The sequence below is a fragment of the Asterias rubens genome, chromosome 10 (genome assembly GCF_902459465.1).
Source record: "Asterias rubens chromosome 10, eAstRub1.3, whole genome shotgun sequence".
Lineage (NCBI taxonomy): Eukaryota > Metazoa > Echinodermata > Asteroidea > Forcipulatida > Asteriidae > Asterias > Asterias rubens.
This window is the reverse complement of record NC_047071.1, coordinates 13,751,611-13,774,868: the sequence shown is the minus strand read 5'-3', so window position 1 is coordinate 13,774,868 and position 23,258 is coordinate 13,751,611. Positions and strand designations below refer to the sequence as shown.

The 23,258-nt window shown below is 37.4% G+C and overlaps 1 protein-coding gene across 3 annotated transcripts in view; it reads right to left on the bottom strand.

Annotated features, from left to right (window-relative positions):
- LOC117295745 (band 4.1-like protein 4) overlaps positions 1-22,173 on the bottom strand; it is a 44,846-nt gene extending 22,673 nt beyond the window's left edge. For all 3 annotated transcript variants that reach the window (XM_033778469.1, XM_033778470.1, XM_033778471.1), the window contains exons 1-4: positions 21,640-22,173; positions 8,810-8,914; positions 3,343-3,385; positions 2,272-2,448 (exon numbers count right to left, since the gene is read on the bottom strand). In XM_033778469.1, the coding sequence (XP_033634360.1) occupies positions 2,272-2,448; positions 3,343-3,385; positions 8,810-8,914; positions 21,640-21,723 (409 nt within the window). In that variant the 5' untranslated portion in view covers positions 21,724-22,173. The remainder of the gene's footprint in view (positions 1-2,271; positions 2,449-3,342; positions 3,386-8,809; positions 8,915-21,639) is intronic.
- Positions 22,174-23,258: the final 1,085 nt, after the last annotated feature.

Genomic DNA, 23,258 nt, shown 5'->3' with positions numbered 1-23,258 from the left:
AGGCCATTGTGCCAAACAATGGATCCTAAACTCTGTTTGCAGAAACTTTGAGGTTTAGCCAAAAATAAATTATGTTAAGCGTCCCTGCTCGCTTCCTTTCTACAGACCGCCTCCTTTTTTTGTTTTCATTTAAAGATAGATATATTATATAAATTTGAACAATCAAAGATGAAACAAATTAATTTTGTAAAACAGCCCAGTCAGTTGTCTTTAGAAATGTGTCACCCGACCAACTTGTGAAAAAAAAAAAAAAAAAAAAAAAATCATTCCTTTTTTTCAAAAAGGTAGGACACTAAACATCTTTTTTTGCATTCACATCTCAGCAGTGAGCACTCATATCATTCATCAGGAAAAAACCTCAGCAGCCTTAACTCTGATACCAGTATCTCTTATGTCAATAGATAAGCCCAGGTAGTTGGTTTGCAGTCAATGTTTACTCGCGCAATTATACTGATGATCCCCTGCTGGAAGTTCAGATAGAATTGTGGATTGTAATACAATCTTGTTTTGTACCTGGTACCCACCAAACCTATTACAGGTCTTATGATAGGATTTGAAATGTTGCATTGTGGGAGTACTACTTGGGCCCAATTTCATACTTAAAAGCAGAAAATATTGCTTAACAACTGTCTGCTAAGCAGAAATGAGCAGGGTACCAGTCACAAATTATACATGTGACATGGTAGTTTGGCTGGTAACCATAATATGGTAAGCATAATTTTGTTGCGCTCAGCAACTTTGTGTGCTTAAGCAGGATGGGCCAAGGTGAGACTTTGCAATAGCACCATGTGGAAATCTCTTTTGAGCCCATCCAGTACAGTATGCTTAAATATATGCTTGTGACATTGTTGTACAAATTGTTCGCAAAACCTACAGCACCTCAGCAAGTAATATTTTAAGGTAAACTTTCTACCATCATTATCTTCAAACCGGTAAGTTGAATGTAAATCTGTGGATATTGTGTTTTGTGTCCTACAAAAAGTACACAAACCCTTTAATGCCTAATGTTCATTCATTTCTGATGATACATAACGAACCTTAGACTCTCTGGAGGCAGAGGTATTTTTTAGGAGGGGCAGGTTTGTTCAGTACTTGTTGGACTTTGGGTACAGTTCAAGTACCCGGGCTAGTCCTTTTTTCGAGGTTAAAAAGGTACTTGAAAGCTACAGCATATGGGAAGATCATAAAGAGCTGCCCCTTCAAGTCAACAATTGAACAATACTGTAGGGAGGCATTGGGACTAAAACATATTGTGGAGATCTGTTTCCTTTTTATAGGGCCTACATGTATAATCTATAGCAATTTTGCATAGATTTTTATATAGATTTTTTCGGAATTCGGGAGACTTCTCAGTTCTGAAGGGAACTATCCTAATTTTTAACTACTACTCGGGTGAAAGGTAGAAACTCATCCAGGACTACTTCTTTAGCTTTTAGTGGATCGTTATTAACTTCATTTACCGCTAAGTGAGTTCTTAATTTGTCTCAACATTTCGACTAGCTTGCTCTAGTCATTTTCAGGAGACCATTAAATAAACCACTGGTCACTCTTTTTATCAACACATTGACATCCTTGTAACTTTACACCTTATTCATCCAGGTTTAGAATTGTTGCCGCCGGCGCCATTTCGTCTTCACAACGATGACCCCATTGGCATTTTTCCGGTTTCCCTTTTTATTTGATTGGATGTATAGAACAACAGTCTTGATGTTGACTTTTCTCAGCCAAAGATGATGGGTGATTTGAAAGAGCATAACGGAAAATAACAACAGTGGAATGAATAGATTGGATAATACAATGGCTGGCATGCGTTTAATGGGACTTGAGAGTTGACTTTAACAAAACACAAATTGACTTGGCATTTGAATTGTGTATAAAGAAACGTCCAGAATTCAATACCTGTAATTTGTTATAATTTAAAGAATAGATTCCATTAGGCCAAACTAAAATAAAAACATGTTTAGCATCACCGTCTGCTTCCTTTGTAGGGAATGGGCCGCCTTTTAAATAACAAAAGTAAGGATACATGTATTGATCTCCCCACCCCCCAAAAAAAGAAGAAGTTATATTTGATAAAAAATTGTATCTCCTCTAAAGTTATGTTCGTAACATTGTTTTACTCATTTCTAAAAAACTACAGCACCTCAGCAAGTAATATTTTAAGGTACCATCATCACTTCAAACCGTGTTAGTTTAATGTAAATCTTTTGGGTCGTACAAAAAGTATCCAAACTCTTTAAACTGACCAAAATTACATTAATGAACACTTACACTGAGTAGAATAAGCACAAAGCTCTGCTGCAGCATGAAATGAACATGGTAACCGTCCTTGCAGCATGTCCATCCTAAGCTGTAGAAAGAACTGGTACCTTGTCACCTCCTCCTTCAGCTTACAGGGATTCTCCATGTAGAATTTGACGCCAAAATACAGCATATATGGTGGGCCATCTGAAGACAAAGGAGACGGAGTAAGAAAGTGCGACTTTAGGCTTCACATCTTTTCTAACCCCCAATGAACTTGCAACTCTTTTCTTGTTTTTCAAAAAAATAACTTCTCATAAATAATTTTGATTCATTTATTTTTCATTTTTATTCTGGTTGTGAAGTCAAGGACTCTCAGAAAAGCAAACTTTATCACAAGCCAAAAAACCAACAGAGAGAAGACAAGGAAGGAGTTTTCAGTGTTAAGGCCGAGTCACACTGCAGCGATAACGAAAACGATCACGGCGCAAAGAGACACATTGTATTGGTTGAATTGCTCCATGCAGAATACGCACACGCTCATTCAACCAATAGTATGCGTTCTCTTTGTGTCGTTATCGTTATCGTTCTCGTTATCGCTGCAGTGGGACCGGGCCTTAAGATGTGGAAGGAATACTCCAGAGAATTATTCCAGGTAAAACCCATGCAGTCAGAGAGGGACATCAACATAGTGCCCCGGTGAGAATCAATCCCAGGTCTCACCCCTAATTCATACTTCTTGCGAATGCGAATGCGATACGAATTTTGACAGGGCTGTTTTTGCAGCGAATGTTTCGCAGGAGTAAATGAGCCATAAGTCAACTGACACGATTAATTCCATGCGATTTTGTGACGTCAAAATTCATATCGCGATCGCAATCGCAGAAGTAAGAACCAGGCTTCAGGTTGAAGGCGAGGAAAGATTCCCACTTTTGAGGAAAACAACATACTTGTGAGACTCAATTCAAACTCCATTACAAAGTATAGCATTTCAAGCGTGTACTTCGAAAAGGTGGAATGGGCCTATACATTAACTAAATTATAAATTCAAGCTATTTTTTTTCTCTCCATACAATACAAAATATTTCACATAATACTTACTTTTGATTTGTTTACTGATTGCTTTGTTGGGGTCTAACCAATGCTGAAGAAAAGAACACAAAGAGAAAATTTTAATTGAAAAATCTTGAAGAACAAAAATAAAAGATTGAGAAATCTTGCTCAAGACTATAAGGAATTGTGTGTATTCATGTAAGGCCAAATAAAAACAAAAACATGTTTAGCGCCCTGCCTTTTGAAAAAAAGAAAGGAGGAAGAAGGCCCTTTTCCTTTTCTTTTCTTCCAAAAAAAAGGATGCCGACACATTTTTCAAGACATTGCTAGAATCATGCTAATTTTAACATTTATTTGTTTCGCCAAGGATCGATAAAAATGTACCTTTTTAATTTATAAAAAATAAAAATAAAACAATAAAAACAAACAAACAAACAAAAAAGCAAGCGGCCTCTAGGCAATGGACACTATTATTGGTAATTAATCACACAATTGTTAGCATAAAAACTTCATTAGTAAAGACAATGGAAATTGTTTGGTAATTGTCAAAGGCTTTAATTCTCACTTGGTGTATCCCAACAAACATATGCATGAAACAACAACATGTTAAAACAGTGGCTCAATTGGTCACCGAATTTGCAAGATAATAATAAAGGAAAAAAACACACCCTTGTTGCACAAGTTTGTGTGCTTTCAGATGCATAATAAAAGGCTTCAGCTGAAGTCTCTTATTTTTGAGTGCGAAATTACCTCTTTCTCAAGAACTATATTTCTTTAGAGGGAGCCGTTTCTCACAAGGTTTTAAATTTATACTCATCAATAGCTCTCCATTGCTCATTACCAAATAAGTTTTTACGCTTAGCTAACAATATTATTTCCAGTAGTTGTTGTACCAACTACTTTTTAGTAGTGTCCAGTGCATTTGACTTTTTAAAAACGTTGCCTAAATTCTAAACAAGAAGCGATAAGGTAACATGTCTAGGCCTATCCTGTGTATATCAGTGATCATGTTCCCCTAGGCTATAGAGCACGAGTCCCTTGCTCAGACACCTTGCTCGACTTCAGACTAAACTATGTCTTGATAACAATAAAGTCGCAGTCAAATCCTCGTCCATTGAAGGACACGCTACACGACTACATTCTAAAATCAAAATTATAATTTGCCTAGGGAGTTACTTTATGATAATCCTGTCAGAGAATGTAGAGACGTGTAACAAAGAATATGACTGCAATGTTTATTTTGGTCATTCTTCGGGACAAATCAATCTTTTCATGATAGAAACTTCAGGAATGCTGAAAAATTGAGATCTTGTTGACATTCCATACACGTCAGCGACAGCCAGTGTTAGACTACGTACACACCTACTGGACAGGGTAGGCCTGTTTTCAATGGTGTTATTATTTCTACACCGCACCCACACGCCCACCTAGCCAATGTAAAACCTTGGCAGAATAAATGTCAAAACCATGGTTTGTACAATTTGTGATAGATACAAGACCCACAAAATGTTTTGTAAATTCATATCAGATTCTTACTCCAGGACTTCTTGAATAACAGGACCCAATAGTTTGATCAATTTTGTAATGTAAGCCATTATTAAGGGTAATGTAACCACTTAGTCAGTACTTTGAACCAAAGATAATTTTATTTTATTTTAATTATGCTATATTACCTAGATGTAGTTGTTATCTTCTTGTATTTTAGTCACACACCCTCTAGCCAATGTCAAACCTTGGAGGTAGAGTTTGAAATGTCAAATCCCATGGTTGTACAGTGTGTGATAGTAAACCACACAAAGTTTAATGTAAATTATATGCTCAAATTCTTCTAGTCAGGACAATGTTTTGAATAAAATTACCAAATCATTTGTTCACTGTCCATTTTGTGAATATTTAGGCCTATTATACATTTAAGTCCTCAAAATTATGGGTGGGTGGGTGGGAAGGTCAAAAGAAATAACTGAAAGTCAAAATTCAGTTTTTAGATGTGGGAGGAAAACTTTAACTGAAAGTCAAAATTAAGTTTTTAGATGTGGCAGGAAAACTTGGGGATATGGCCTAACTACTACTATTGGGCAAGGATATGTTTATAATAAATAAACAAAATAAGAATACAGAAAAAACAGCTGGCCAAGATTGTCAATTTCATTCCTGATTCAAAAGTTATTTGTTTAAGCCAGGAAAAGCCATTGAAAACTATACCTATATTGGAGACCTTTGATCTAAAATATCTGGTTCAATTACTTTGTTCTCCAGTGGTGTAGTTTTGAACGTGACTCAATCATTACACGGAAAAGCAGTGCTATATTGTGTTAACACTTGCACCCAAAATGTCAAAGAAGTCAAACTAACAAAAACACCTCTCTAAAGTGTACAGAAACGTTGGGTAAACATGTGTATACCATAGGGGTGTGTACATGTGTACACCAACAGGGTCCGTGCATAGACTGACATAGTTGGGATATCGGCCTACTTATTGGACAAACTAGTTAAAGACAGTGGACACTTGGTAATTAATTGTCAAAGACCAGTCTTCTCACTTGGTGTATCTCAACATATGCATAAAATAACAAACCTGTGAAAATTCCAGCTCAATCGGTCGTCGAAGTTGCGAGATAATAATGAAAGAAAAAATACCCTCGTCACACGAAGTTGTGTGCGTTTAGATGGTTGATTTCGAGACCTCAAGTTCTAAATCTAAGGTCTCAAAATCAAATTTGTGGAAAATCAATTCTTTATCGAAAACCATGTCACTTCAGAGGGAGTTGTTTCTCACAATGTTTTACACCACCAACCTCTCCCCATTACTTGTCACCAAGTAAGGTTTTATGCTAATAATTATTTTAAGAAATTACCAATTACCAGCAGCATTGACATAAAAACAATCATTGAGCAAACTGGGCATTTTTAGTCTCAACGGGGAAACAATGTCCCTTGTGTAGCAGAGCAAAATCATCCACCAAGTATCAGTTGCTACCATATCATAGAGCTCCATTACACAAATCGTGATTTGCAAACTCAGTATTGGCATTCGGTGTGCACAAAACAAAATCGCCGGACGAAATTGTTCCCAGCTCAAGATAATTATAAAGAAAACTCTACAAGCTTAATTTATTATTAAAAAGTTCATTGCTCATAAAGAGAATGACTCCCAAAACAAACACGTCAAACTGAGAATTGTACATTTCTGTCATTTTAACGACTGAGATTTTTCAAAAGACTTCACACTTCACTCTTAGTCTACCAGTGAAACAACTACATGTGTAAATGGTAAAAAGACTACATTTACACTAGGCTAGGCCCTACACATGGTTCAAAGCTTAAAATTAAAAAAATAATAAATACCTACAAAACTACATGTACATTCCTAAGTTAAAAAAACACACACAAATGCCCCAAATAATTCTTAAAAATAAACAGTTCAGATATAAATCAGTTCGAAAGATAAACATCAAGTCAAGTTGATAAAGCGTCCTGCCGGGTTCGTTGTGATTTCAAGACAGCCTTGCCAAGTGCAAGGTCAGCCAATCAAACGAATCAAGGTTGACATATATTTCTTTTTTGTTCCGAACACGTACCTCCAAAATAGATCCCTGTATTTAGCCATTGGGTGACACACTCCAGCAGTTTTTATATTGACTCAGTGTTCCTTTTTTTTAATTTCCATTAACTGCCTTGAAATTGAATTAGTCTGAGTGTCATTCATATTGAACATTTTTAATTTGTTGGGAGGAACTGTGTGTTTGTTGTAGATGTAGAATTGATGTTTTTTTTTTATGGCTGTGTTATTTATTGTGATTGCAATACTGCACGTAGGGATGGAAAAATTAACTTCATGTAGAGAGAGCCAACTCTCTTAAAGCCATTGGACACTTTCGGTAAACAGTATTGTCCAAGGCCCACACTTCGTGTATCACAACTTATATATAAAATAACAAAACATGTGAAAATTTAGGGCAATTGGTCGTCGGAGTCGGGAGAAAATAACGGGGAAACCCACCCTTGTTTCCGCACGTTTCGCCAGGTCATGACATGTGTTTAAAATAAATCCGTAATTCTCGCTATCGAGAATTGATATTGTTTTAATGTGTTCTCAAAAAGTAAAGCATTTCATGGAATAATATTTCAAGACAAGTCTTTCACCATTACCTTCTGTAAACCCTGTAAATTTTTGTTGTTTCTGTACCGAAAGTGTACAATGGCTTTAAAGAACATTACAGGATTTTGGTTTTGCTAACAAAACAGTTGACTTGCAGTGAAAAAGCACTTCAGATATACCACCACATATCAGGGTCACGAGAAAATAGTGAAAAACCGATTACACATTTTGCACGTCATTGATGCAAAAAAGAAGAGGAATAATACGCTCACTGAGCAATAAACTCCAAATGCGAAAGTAGATTAATTGTTTCTCATCAAATATGACATTTCAGACAGAACTATTTCAAGGGATGTTTTCTACTATCATCATAATTAGACCGTGGTTTGTTACCAATTCTTTAATGTTCCTTGAAATCAGTGAGTGAGTCATTTCTTTTGCATAATCATGGATGGTTACTTAGAGCATACAGCGTGTTAGCCACGAGATCCTTGCTCTATGTTACAATTCATGCATTATCTGTCTCACAGAATGATTCATCGTACATGTACACTGGATTTGACTCGAAAAGAAAATATGCCATGCACAAATTTTCACACACAAAAAATCTTAAACTGAAGACGGTAAGAAATTACAGTAAAATCTTATGGCCTAATCATTAAGACAGTAAAAGTCAATCAATTTAAAATGAACCACACAAGCAAGCGCCAAATTTCTTCGCTAGCTGTTTAAGGGCAGAATGGAGTACGCAAGTGGAGTTTGCACATGCACAAGTCAAAATTCCCCACTAAGGCCAAAAAAATAAAAAATACCAGTTGATCGTCCGGATTTTTCAAAAAAGAGGAGAATGAGGGCCTTACTAATTACTATTTACTATTTTTTTTTCCACGATGGTCGCTTAGTATTTCAAATCAAACAGGCCACCCATTCTCAGTTTGAATCAACCACAAACTTATTTATACCTATATTAGTTGCATGAGGACCTGCCTGTGTTAACACTTATTACACTATGACTACCTCCATGATAACACTAACAGGGTCGGATAACACTAAAAAGATTTGCTGGTAGGCATTCACTAATATTGTATTATGAAACAGACGGTTATAGGTGTTCGAGAGCATCACGTTAGATTCGGGAAAAGCTCCTAGGCAAGTCCTTTTGAAAAGATGGGTAAAAAAATAAAAACGTTTTTTTTTTTTGTTTTTTTTTACAAAAATCAAAAAATAGTAAATAGTAAAAAAAAGGATGCGGGCGGGGACGCTGAACTAGTATTTTTATTTTTATTTGGCCTAACCAGTGAAATTAGCTTGACATGAGCGCATAATTCCATGCTTCCGCAAGCACCGCCTCTTTGCTTTCCAGTAAGCAGAGCCATGAAATTGGGACCCGTTGAAGCAGGTGATTTTGATACTAACCGTTTGATTTTGTGAATCCAGGTAGCGAAGTCCAAAGTAATCCGCCTCGAGTAGATTCAACCTCTGGTAGACTTTGTCCAATACCACACTGCCTTTGGTATTTTTCTGTAAACAGACAATAACAAGACAAGAAATACATAAATACCTTGCAAGCTGTGTTGTTTGCTTTGTTTTTTAAAAGGGGAAGGTTACCGTGGCATTTTCTCCTTGGTAAGGGGCACACCCTATGAGGAAATTGTACATTTGTACTGGAGCATTTTAAGGGCACAAATGCTTGACATGGGGGAATGGCGGCAATTGCCTTTGTTGCCTCTGTGACGTATCTGGCCTGAACACATTAGGTCAATGGGGAACAAGCAATTTAGAGAAGATTCTTTAGACTTTAATACTCAACAAAATTAAAAGATATTTATTAGTACCAGACTCAACGTCAACAGTTTAAAATAATAAATTTCATTTATAAAAGTAAGGTGATATTTGATTGAGAAAAAAATCACACAAGATTACCACTCAGACAAATTGTGAGCTTACTACATATAGACTAATGCTAAAATCACTGGTTTTCAGGCTTGTGGCCTTGTGTAAAATTCAAGCCCTGAAATTGGAAGGAATTAAACCCTCAAAGGGAAAAATTGCAATATCTTAACAAGATTGTTTTCAAAATCTTATTCTAAACAAAACATTAAAATTCCATCCGTAATGCTCAATTTATGCCGTACTAGCCAGACATAATTCTTATTAAAGCATTTATAATTCAGATTAAAAACCTCAGTATAGGTTTTTATAGGTCAACGTATGCATCATGTAGTAAAGAAAGAATTCAAACTGAGCAATATTGTTTCCATTGAACAGTCACGTTTGCCCACCGGGGTGTTTTTCAAATGTCATGGCAGTCGCACAAAAGGGTACAAGATGTAGTAGGGGTAACTGACCAGGTAGTATTGACGTTAATACTTAGTGTCTATGATTGATTCTATTCAAAGATTATGTAGAGCGTAGTTTTTTTTTACAGAACAGCACAAACAATTTCTTTTGATTGACCTCCTATATATTGAATGTCAAACGGAGATGTCTAGAAGCTGAGAAATTGGAAGGAGTCTTGAAATGGAAGAGACTGGAAAACTCTTATCAATTCAGATATGAATTGGAAAAATCTTGGTACAGTGTACATGTTGATAAATATACAATGAATTTTCATTCTGAGAGCTTTTTAGGTAGGAACAAATTTCAGGTGGAAATAACATCCATCACGTGAAAATGTTTTATCTGAAGTATCAGTCAGAAAACTATTTTGTTAGAATTAATCTCACATTATTCTTGAGATGATTCTAAAAATTAAATGAACTTAATAACGTACTTCTTGACACGAATAATGCACTGTATCCCAAACTGTTTAAATTCTCAAGAAATAGTTGCAGTGGCATTGACGTTTTGATGAAAGAACGAAACAAGAATTCCAGAAAGTTTGGCCAGATGGGTTGTAAAGCACAATTAATATAAACTGTACTTGTTAAATATTCAAATTCAGTATTCCAACAACATTGAACGATACCCTGTCATTTGACGATTGTACCAACCCCGATTGGACAGTCCCAACTCCGAAAAACAAAACTTTGCAAAAAAATACTTAATGGCCTGACATTTAGACCCATGCAGAGCCTTTCCCGAAGGCCTGCGAGAAAGACTCTGCTAGGGTCAAAACATCAGACCAAACTATTTTCTGCATTTATACCATAACATGTCTAGGCTCTATTATGACAGCTAATCATATTTTCTCAGTATAATTTTGTATTAAGTTTAGACAGGCCCAACTGAAGTGACTTAAGGCTCTAGTTAATTCCATGTCCCAACTATTATTCAAGGATGTTTTACTCATGTTGGGTCTTCCAGTAGCAGCTTTGCAATAATCTCCAAATTTAACCAGATTGGGTTATCAGCAGGGAACCACAGACTTGTATAGGATCAAAATTGCTACAGTTTTCAGGGCAAGAGAGGTACAATCTAATTGACCCAAACACTAACACTCACTCCGGGTACTTTTCGTAGGTACAGGGTTTTCAGGTGTGTTCTTGTGAGACTTTGTTTGTTTCAATATAAATAGAATTATCCCAGTATGTAACAACAATTCGGCAAACTTCAATAGAAAGTTTTCCAGAGAGGGTGGTCCTTAGTGTTTTTGGAGTTTCATTGGAGTAAAATCTACAATTACAAGGCATTTGATGATTCTCAGCTCAGTGAAGAACTAGTTGTTGATCTACAGACATCCCTATATTATTTTGATCATGAGTAAGAAATAAAATTTGTACAAGTGTAACTTTCAGTGTTTAGAAATTGGATCATAAAAGTAACTGTGAGAAAACATGAGAAGATGTTGGCCTCAAAACAACCCACTAGTACCCGCAGCGAATGCCGTGTTGCCATTTGCTTTTGATGTAGCGCCCTCTGCAAGGTTCCAATAGAAACTTACAATTATTACCCCATACAATAAATTCCCGTTTACCAGATGAAAACTGCTGTGCCCCTTCAAAATTGAAGTTCAAGGCATGACATTACAAAGTAGAAGTAATACATAACTAACTGCTTCTTTTGTTGACAAAGGTTGAAGTAAGCATCATTCAACTATAAGACATAAAGTAAAAAATGATGTTTCAGTGCTGGAGGTTGTTAATTGTAATTTCCTACTCGTATTGATCAAAAGGTTGATAAAATTTAATCAAAACCCACAAGTAAAAAAAATTCTCAGACACTGCATGCTTTTCTTTTTGCTAACCGTTACAATTTTTGTCCAGCGTAAAATTTGAGCCCTGGTTTTTATAGCCCTGAGCTGATAAATTGTACTTCTTATTTGAATTGTTTAGAAGGTGCTTAGTCTTACTTACTCCTCCCCAAATAAATGCTGGCATCTTCAACTGTGCAAGGACTCAAGAAGACTAAACGATCAATCTATACACTCAGTCAATACTTTAAATAAGACAACCTAACTGATCAATCCTGAGCATCGATTATTATCTCAACTGATTGAACAAAAAGGACCATCGAAAACACCCGAACAATAGACAAGGGCTGACAAAAAAAGTAGACAAATTACTTTCAACAATTAACACCATTAACTACTTTTAAAGATAAATATCTTTGTTTGACCAGGTCTATTATCAATTTTACCCACAGGGCATAAAGGATTAGTTAGGATTAACATGGATTATCTTCTCTTATTGTAAGCGGCTTTGGATTAGATAACCCGTCTGGCCAGGGTAGTAGGTTAGGTTTGTGGAGCGGGTTTAATAATTCAGTTTCTTATCTTCTTGTCAGGGGTCAACCTGCTACTGTCAGTCTGTGTAACTGCAAATTACGAAATGTACACAATAGACCTTTTCACTCTACCTCCATTTTGAACCGTGTTGAAGCCTACCCAAGTCCTCTCTGGTTCCGGGCCCAATTCCATAGAGCTGCTAAGCACGAAAATTTGCTTGGCATGAAATTTCTTCCTTGATAACAGGATTACCAACCGAATTTCCATGTGATTTTCAGGATAGGCAAACAACAGCTGATGACTAAAAAAAAACAAGCAATATGCAATAAATATAAATTTTGTTGGTAATCCTGTTTTTCTCAAGAAAGAAATTCATGCTAAGCAAATTTTTGTGCTCAGCAGCTCAATGAAATTGGGCCCTGGTCTTTACCTGAACCGGCTAATGCATGAACCGTAACGGTTCACGCAGAAAAATGCAATTTCGATCCGGATTGAGATTTTCAACCCTTGTTCCTGCAAGGATTGATTTCTACCCGGCTAGAGCATGCTACCCAGATCGGAGGCGGGTTGAAATTTTGAAAGTGTGAAACGGGGGTGAACAAAATCTCCGGCTCGGAACCGGTTCCGACCCTGAGATTTTGGATTTTGTGAAAAGTCCTAATACTGATATAGGCATACGACACGAAATAACATGTGACGCATGATGCAGTACAGAATGTTGTACCCAAATAAAAACAGCCCTAACTCCTTTATGTAGTCCTACAGTTGTAGGGCCTAGTGCGTGCCTGGAATTAACGGCACAGCAATTGGCATGGTGCCCTGTGCTTTTAATTTACTGATGGTGCACTTTGCAAAAATTGAATACAATTTTACATTTTCCTCATGCCCCTTATGTGCCCCTTCAAGAACGAAATTCAAGGCCAATACAAATCCTTCAGAGCACTTTGCTGACTGAAATATATTAACAAATTTACCATCTTTGAAAACTTCCATTTACTATTAAGTTGAAAAAAAAAGTTGGTATTAACTGTATTCCTTCCTCCATGGTTGTGTGTTTTTCTTGAAAACTAGCGGATGTGAAACAATGTATTCCCAAAACCTATGATGACACCTTTTTGTATGGCCCGAACATTCCAATACTGTCCAAGAGTCTGGTTGACCCAGTTGGTCTAAAAATTTGGAGACTAGATGTCTATATTGTCAAGAACAATTATATACACACCATTTGGTACCAACAACTGGTCAGAGTTGTGTCTGATGGGAAATTTGCACAACATGCCTTGATGGGGGACTGGTATAGAAATTTACTTTACTGTTTTAATACCACAGTATGCATTTATCCAGTGAACTATTTCCCCTAATAGCAAAGTGCTTAACAACTTGTATTGCTGCTCATTAGTCAGAGTGCCAAAAAAGACATCTCAAATTTTGTTTGGGGCACAGCAATTTTCCTCTAAGGTAAATGGGGCATGGGTCATTTCAAGGACTACATGTACATGTACCAACCATAGAGTAAGGACTACCAACCCACCGAGAATGTGTCCAAGTAACAGTTAGGCCCAATAGCCTAATGGTACTGCGGGGTTGTATGCTTCGTTTTTGAAAGAGCAAGGGCACCAAGGCATTTTCTTCTTGTTAAAGGGCACCCTATGATGAAATTGCAAATTTGTACTGGAGCATTTCTAGGGCACCAAGGCAATGACCAGGGGACATGGAGGCAATCCGTGAAGTATCAGGCCTGGGTACTGCAAATTCCAAACACTTCAATGCTGAATATATTGTTAATAAAGTGGAGTTACATGTATACTTTGAATATGAATAGGAAGACCTTGAAGAAGAAAAGACCCAGTATAAAATGTAACCACTTGATGCAGGGACAGACAGATCAACACCAGGGGTAATACCGTAAGTAACAGCAAGGTCTTCTAATAGTATTCAGACATGAATAGAAAACTGAACCACAAGTGTTTGTGTAATTTCTCTGCAATCCACACATAATATTGAAACAATATTTGTCAATTATTCAAGCAATGGGAAATCTTTACTCTGGTCTGATCATTGTGGACGTTAGCGGTCAATTAAGCAGTGATTAATTGGACGTTAGCGGTCAATTAAGCAGTGATTAATTGCTGGGATGGTGAAGGGTAGTGTAGCAACCCAAGCAATTACAGGCACTGGATTAATTTGTAGAATGAAGAATGTTCTGAAATTAAGTCCCCAGTGACTCGTTCAACGTCATTCCTGTATGCAGTGTTCCAGCTCCATAATGTAAAACCTCAAATTGGAATATACAAAAATTGTTTATGTATCCCAAATCACACTAATTTAAGTGCATTTTTCCTTCTAAGAATTTTTGGAAGAATTTTTGTCCATTGACTAGTGTGTTAGCCAGGGTGTCTGGCTGGTCTTTTGGACACCCTGTTTTAAATATGGACATCTATTTGTTTGTCATTTACATGTTTGTGCATTGTATGTGAACAATTTGGTCACCCAATCTTTTAAATTTCCAGCTAATTTGGAAACCCGTTTACCAAATCCCAGCTAAAACCTTGGAGTCACGTGAATAAAAATAATAAGGTATCATGCTATTTTAAACAGCAAGCTGTTTGCAAATCGTTGAAAGACTTGAGTACAAGTCAAGTGTCGCACGTTTTTATGCACACTCTATCTTCACATTCACAAACCGTGAAAACACATTGACTGCGGAACAGAGCGGACAAACATTATTGATTTTTCAATCCTTAGAACTAGCCGAACAGATAACCCCGAGACTCTAAAGAGGACTTTGTAGACATTACATCGTGTAGATTTAGTTGTATTGTAAGAAAACACACACACACACACAAACAATGTAAGGTCAAAAAGATCTTTGGCGTACTATTTTCTGTAAACCCAACAACAAAATACCAGCCATTTTGATATCTTCCTTTCAATTATAAAGGGTTATTTGTACAATGGATCGTTCCAAATCCTGCACATCCCATGTTCAGTCCAACACCGTTCTGTCCAAACTGATGGAGTCTTATCTAGTGTGCATGCACAACTTTTTATGGAAAACAACAGATACCTTAAAGGCAGTGGACACTATTGGTAATTACTCAAAATAATTATTAGCATGAAACCTTTCTTGGTGACAAGTAATGGGGAGAGGTTGATGGTATAAAACATTGTGAAAAACGGCTCCCTCTGAAGTGCCATAGTTTTTGAGAAAGAAGTAATTTTCCACAAATTTGATTTCGAGACCTCAGATTTAGAACTTGAGGTCTCGAAATCAAGCATCTGAAAGCACACAACTTCGTGTGACCATAGTGCGACAGGTTTTTTTTTTTTATTTCATTAATATCTCGCAACTTCAACGACCAATTGAGCTCAAATTTTCACAGGTTTGTTATTACACCAACTGTGAAGACTAGTCTTTGACAATTACCAATAGTGTCCACTGTCTTTAACTGGTATGGGAAAAGAGCAGGTACACATGTAGTGTTGGGATTCGGGAACTCTTAATGTTCATTGACAATTATTGTTTTTAAAAGCATGCTTTAATAATTTTAACTTTGATTCACACTGAGATGCTGAGATTAAACACATTCAGTTTTTATAACAAATGCCAAAATGTTTTTATTTTATTTTTATTTTAAATGGTTACAACAGGCAGAGTTCCTTGCATGGAGGAAGACAAAAGTTGTGTCTTTCCAGTGACCTGAACCCATATGAGGTCAGTGAACAGGTGGAAGTGAGAAACTTCTGTACATCAATCAATGGGGTTGTTTATATAGCTGTGACAACAAACTCTACAGAGCAAGTACCTTCATACCCTAACTCTATGCTTCATACATTGCTCTCTGGACTGATGAGAGGTACCAATCATCAGCCTCTAAAACACTTCAAACTGTATTCATAATATCTCTGACACAAAAAAATAAACATAACTTTCTTGTCCAAAATAGAGCCAAATAATTTCCATCAGATGCAAGTATCCATAAACCAAAAGGAAGCAATTTATGTTGGTTTTTACCTTGTTCACCAATGTTTTAAAAAGGTTATTATTTAAAACCAAAATAAATATTCTTTATTTTCCTTGTGCAAACTTAACATCAGAAGGAAGCAGTTTACCATTGTACGATTGTAACTCTGTAATGCATGGTTGTAGAAATGGTACAAGGTGGTTTTTCATTTCATAAACACTGATGAGGGTGGAAACTCCAATGGCTTACGTACATTCTCTAACATTATAACAAAGGAAGTTATACTAGCATAGAATGCTTTGGACATTACAAAGTGAACTTGGTACTGTTAGTTTCATATAAATAGAGTACTGGTGTGTTTTTCATCTCCTGGGTTGGCCATTCATAAATCAGACCCCCTCTAAACGAAAACAACAACACCCACAGGGTATTGCATTACAATTGAATTACAATAGCCACTAATCAAGAGGGAAAACAAGCACATTAAATTAAAGGTGACAGAGCAGCTTTCAGTGCTCTGCGGGCAAAATGCCAGTTTAAACACCTGAGCCGAGGACCAGAATTCTGTCCAAGTGGTCCTGCCAGCTAGTTCAGTGATGAAAAGCTATTTCATTTGGAAAAAAATTGAATGAATGAGTAGTAGAAAGAAAAAAAACGACAGACAAGTAAAATGACAAGCTAACTAACTGGCCCTGCCTGCCAGCATCACGTACAAAGTTTAAAGCGAACACTACCAATATTTACATTGTAAAAGTGACAAAAGTCACGTGCATTTTCTTTGTCTTTTCTTTGAAAGTTGTTGTTTTCATTTGATTTACTCAAATAACTTTAAAAAGAAATGCCATTTGTCTGAAGTTGAGCTTTGACACTCGAGTCAGTGACTTCAACCTAGGGAGTTCGTCTTAACTCAGATGGACAAACTTGAGATCTAACTTGAGCTTCGGGTCTGGTGAGCTGTTTTATTTGTATGTACCTTAATTAGAAAACGGAGCTTCTTAGAAAAATAATTTATTATGTTTACTCTTCAATTCTGTTTGACATCTGACACTTGCCCTTCACCACTTGAATGAACCAGACTGGAGCCTTAAAGGAACACGCTGCCTTGGATCGGACGAGTTGGTCTATAAAAAAGCGTTTGTAACCGTTTGTCATAAAATGCATATGTTTGGAAAAAAGTAGAATACAATGATCCACACAAGTTTGCGTCGAAATTGCGTGGTATTCCTTTTACTGTGTTTACTAACACGTTCGGCCATTTATGGGAGTAAAAATTTTGACTCCCATAAATGGCAGACCGTGTTAGTCGACGAGGTAAAAGAAAAACCGCGCAATTTCGAGGCATGTTTGTGTGGATCATTGTATTCTACTTTTACAACATCTTTCTACCCATATGCATTTTATAGCAAACGGTTACAAACGCTTTTCAAGGACCAACTCGTCCAATCCAAGGCAACGTGTTCCTTTAATCTTGACCTTTAGGTTTTTAAAAATAATTCAAAATTGTTCCAATCTATAATCATGCATGTAACTATAACTTCACAAAAAAAAAGAGGAAACTACAAAATTCAAATGGTTTCGTACAGGTTTTTTTTTTTCAAGTTTGAATTGCACAAATGAGAATATAAAAAGAGGAATTCAGCTGAGGATACGGGAAAAAGTTGCATACATGTTACATTACATACATGTAGTATAAAAAACTAAAGAGCGATGACACTACACTATGTATTTATTCTCTTCTGAGTGATGGTGGTTCTGAGAAAAACCTGAGGGTTCAATACAGTCAATGTAATAAAAACTGGCATGTCCCTCCCATCTAGGTTTAAATGTTGTTTTGAAAAGATAAAACACCACGTTTTAGGTTTCTCTGATTTTCTAGAACTCTTAAACCGCAGTGGAATAAAATTGAATCTTTCCCCCCTCAGGAATGAGAAGACCCAGACCTTGACTTTGCCTGCTGGATACCCTAGCAGCATCACAAGGATGTTATTTTCACAGAGGGGGTGCATCATTTGTCATTTTGAGGCCTGGGGCTTGTGTAAGCAAACACCTGTGAATACAGGTGTTTCTTCTTTGCTAATGTAATTGATAGGGGCTACTGGTGGTGGGTTGGTCGGAATTTTCAAAATGTTACAGTAACTGAACAGATCTAATTTAGTAGATACCCTGTGAGTGTCATGTAATTTTTCAGCAAAAGGTCCCCAATGTTTAATCCTGCTTCAATTCAATAGACCGATCCAGTAGACTCCGCCCACGACGCACGTGTGAGCAAGAACATGTGCGGCTCTCCAATGCCTTTCTGCACAACTCTGCCGCGCGCGCCAAGCATATGCGCACACATGTCGGACCTTAGTGTCGGACCTTCGTTGCGTTGTGATTGGTCAATACGCAATGGGGCGGAGCTTAATGGATCGGTCTATTTACTCAATTTCCATATCATACACAATATAAACAAACATTCTGAGCATAGAAGTAACCACTATTTTCATAGGCCAAAAATAAGTAAACAAATTTATACAAAACACAAAGCAAAAGAAACAACAACAAAACAAAACACATGGAAGTGGAGGGGGGTCAAATGCTTGCCCACCTTGCAATTATAATTTGTGAAAATTATGAAAGCATGCAGAAAAGCAGACCTGTACGGGTTTTTTTTTGAAAGAGCAAGGGCACCAAGGCATTTTCTCCTTTGTAAAGGGCACCCTAGGAAACAATTGTACGTTCCTACGAGAGCATTTCAAGTGTACCAAGGCACTGGCCAGGGGGCATGGAGGCAATCGCCTTGGTTGCCTTCGTGAAGTATCACCAGGCCTGTGTACGAGGTACAGTCGTGCATGGATAAATTAGATCATGAATTGCTCATTGCTTTTACTGAATAAAAGCTGAGGTGAACTGAAGATCTACCGCAATGATCATACACAGCAAGGACAGCAAGGAGATTCCATATAGTCCTTGCTCTATGAACCATCAAATACTCTGATTCATCATTCAGAAACATTTTACATCACAATCATTCAGAGCACTACTTAGAGTAGTAGAACCACATGTAATGAGGATTAGATCTTTGTAAACACTTCTGCGAATCTTTGGATACCTTCGCATCACAGGCCTTGAATTAACCCACGGCAGACCTGATACATTTTGTACTTCACAGAGGCAACGGCAATTGCCTCCATGCCCCCTGGTCATTGCCTCGGTGCCCTTGAAATGCTCCAATGGAAATTTACAATTTCCTCATAGTTAGGGTGCCCTTTTTACCAAGAAGAAAATGTCTTGGTGCCCTTGTCCTTTCAAAAACAAAGTATACAGGCCTGAGAAGTGAGAACCACATAATGAGGCTTACATGTAGATCTTTGTAAACACATCACAGGCCTCAGATTAACCCATGGCAGGTCCTGATACTCCACAGAGGCATTGAAGGCAATTCAATGCCCCCTAGTCATTGCCTTGGTGCCCTTAAAATGCTCCAGTAGAAACTTACTCTTCATAATCATAGGGTGCCTTTACCAAGGAGAAAATGCCTTGGTGCCCTTGCCCGAAGCATATACAGGCCTACCAGGGTACCCACAGTATTGCCGTAGTGCCCTGTGCTTTTGCTGATGGAGCTCTTTGCACAGTTTCAATACAAACTTACATTTTCTTCATTAGAAGTGCCCAATTACATTATGTACCATCAAGGAAAATTGCTGTGCCCCCTCAAGAGGGCAGTTCAAGGCCTAACATCGTTACAAGTTTCCTCAGTGGACAGTTCTGGTTTGTGTTTAACTGTACAAATCAAAGTATTACATCTGATATTATTTAACGTACAATAAAAAAATACGCATTTAGTTTTCCAAAAAAAAGAGCCAAGGTTAGATGCAGTTAACCTGGAGCCTACATTTGATCGGGAGCAATTCCCAAACCTTTCTCTGCCAACTGCATGCTCTCAGGTCTGTAGCTAGATCCATACCATTCTTAAGGGACTTAGCCTTCAACCGAGTTGACACGACCCTTATAATTTATTAAATTTTAACAATGACAGCTAATTTCCCAGAGGACTTTTTGTTGGTACAGGGGATTTACTGGGGAAGATTGGAACTCAGTCAGTTGAGATCATACAGGGCAACTCCAGATTAATATTGGAATATTGGAATATTGAATTGTTTTTATAGGCATCATGATCTGCAATGAGCTGTGTGTGTAATATTAGAGACGGTTGTGGCCACGGAAAAGTTTCCGTATGGCGCCACCACTTTTTCATTCGCAATAAAATAATATAGTATCTAATTTACCTGATTGATATATCCCTTTTTGTAAAAATGAGTAAAAAAGTGGTGGCGCCATCAAAAAAAGTTATCCGTGGCCACTGTGGGTGATATGCAGAGTAGGCCGTGCAAGACTTGTGCGTCTTTGATAAATTTAGGAACTACATGTTGGTGCCACTTACAATTACCGCTTTTAAATGGGTGAATGAAATACAAACTCGCATTTATAAACTGGGCCCAATTTCTTTAAGATGTTGAGCTGAAAATACTATCGACAAATTTCTTTGCTAAGCAAAAATTGAGCAGGGCACCAGTCACACTAATGTAAACTAACTTATTGTAATTTTTGCTGACGGGGGGTAACCTGTTTTCTGGTAAGCTTGTCTTTGCTTTTAAATCAAGTTTTTGTGCTTACATGTTTTATTAAAATGGGGTTTGCTAATAAAATAAATGGAGTTTAATTGTACTGTGTAACACAGCTGCAGAATTTACAACTTTAAATTTCCTAATTTATCTCACGAAGCTTTATTTACTCATACTGAGTAGGCAAAGCATCCTGACCTAAGTAATAGTTATACATATACAGGCCTGATATTTGACGGAGGCAATGAAGGCAAAAACCTATTCCTAGAACAATGAGATTTGTTCTGCTAACGTCTCATTCGTGGATACTATAGCGGAATGGACCCTAAGGAAAATCCATGCAGTGGTCTGGTGGTAGGGAATGAAAACCTAATTCAAGGGTCTGTGTGCGGGAATACAACCGGGGTCCATACATGGGTTGCAATACGCGTCATTGACCGTCATCTTTGATGTATTTTGTACACGTGAAAAGAGTGCACGCGTGTACGCACTGCGTGTGACTCTCGTGCACTTTTCACGTGTAAAATACATCAAAGATGGCGGTCAATGACCCAATTCGCAAACCATCTATAAAATACAGTACAGGGTACAGGTGAGCTAAAACTTTGAAAGAAAGTGAAAGAAACCACTGAGCCCAACCTGGCCCAATTTCATAGAGCTGCTTTTCAATAAATTGGGTACTTGTGATATTTAGTTTGGCTGTTGTTAACCTTGTTTATTCTGGTAAGCATAATTTGATTGTGCTTAGCCTAAGCTAAGCTGTATTTTGTTTGAATAAAGCAAATCAATGAAATTGGGCCCTGACTGAATACAGACTTAACTAACTAACAAAAATGACGAACACAAAATAATTTATAATAATTATATTTATTTAAAAATAAATACCGGAAGGACAATGCAAAAGTTTAAGTTTTGACATATAGATTAATATAGAGAAACATACACAAATTTTGGCTTGTATAAAATAAAAGAATAGTAAAACTAAAAGTTTGTTATTAATACAAGCCCTACCTGAACATCAAGATTCAATTCTGTCTCATCCAGTAACTTCGCGGAGCAATAGAGATCCTTCTGTCTTCGGCCAAGGCACTCCATTATTATTCCAACTTTTCAGACCCAGTTGGGCCACAGGACTGGTCCTTGTTGATAATCCACAAATTAGTATTGTACACAGCCAAAACTTAAAAGAAGATTCTTCTCCACTCCAGTCCAGAAACGAAATTCACGGACAAATTCCCTCTACTCTAGACTATAGACTATAGTGATTTACGGAAAATCCCGACAAGTCTGCACGTTTCGCTATATCCACACACAGACACACGATCAGCAGCTAGCCGGCCGGCAAAACGGCTCATCATGTGAACCGGACGACAGGGAGAAAACTACTGACTGTGACTTCGTAAAAACATACGTTGTCCGTCTTTGTATCAGTCATTCCTTCTTTTCCATTTTGAGCTAGTAGGGTTTCTCGTTACAGCAACTCCATTGTTAGGCGGTGTATTGTTTGCAGTTTCGAGTTTGTCATCCCGTCCGCCGTACCGCGGCCGTGCACGGACGTCAAGTTAGCAGAAGATGAATGGTGACTTTTTTTGGCCGCGCGATCGAGTCGTCGAAAGTCGTTGCCCGATGAAGTTTTGGAAGAGGGCGCTGTTGAAAAAAAAGTCCCACCGACAGACTAGACAGCTAGCTGCGCCTGATCAACTTGCAAAAGGTTTTTGTAATGTGGTCAAACATCAAACTGGTTTCCTACTGTTGTTTTGATATGGGCGGGCGGGAGTGTTTTTGTTTTGTTAAAAATGATTTGATATTGTCGGAGCCCCTATTTATTTAATGATTTACTTTGTTATACGGGTTTTTGTGTTTAGGAAAACATTTGGTGGCATTGGGGTGGATGGAACGTGTTGAATTGAAAACCATACACTTTGTCAAGTCCGTTAAAAAAAAAAAAAAAGGGTATAAAAATCTACTTTTTTGACAGGGGGATTTTAGTGCTTTAGATCAAATAGTTTTCTGCCCCTCAAAACATCTTGAGACCTGAACACCCACCCTTTAGTAGTGTGAAATGGACCCCCTTTTTTTTGGGGGGGGGGGGAGGGGGTTAATAAATATTTCTCCCCTAAGCATTTGCACTTCTGATAAAGTGCTTTATTAGTTTAAAGATGTTGATTACATTTTAATACAAAATAATGGTACTTACAATTACTCAATCTCCCTGAATAGAAGGGATTAAACAAAACAAATTGCACGGCAACCACCAAGTATAGTAGGCCTACGGAAGAATCAGAACATGATCAAACAAACTTAAATTAGTGTGCTGTATATTGCAAATATTGTGGAGAATAATTATAAGAGGTTCTATAAACACGATGCCACACTTTATGCCTCTACTTTTTTTCAGGGGGGGCGTAAAATGGGAGAACCCGTGATTGGCTGTAAGTTTCATGCCGATGAGGGCGTTATTTTGTACTTTTTTTTAAGGGTGTTTCGCTCGCTCGAAGAAGGAAGATCGAACTTCGAAGGAAGGAAAACTTTTAAGAGTGCGCGTTCTTTATTTTAATTTAGGTTAGGGCGTTAGAAGAAGAAGATGTGCGATCTTCGCCGGCGTCGTAGTTTGTGTGACGTTCGTCATC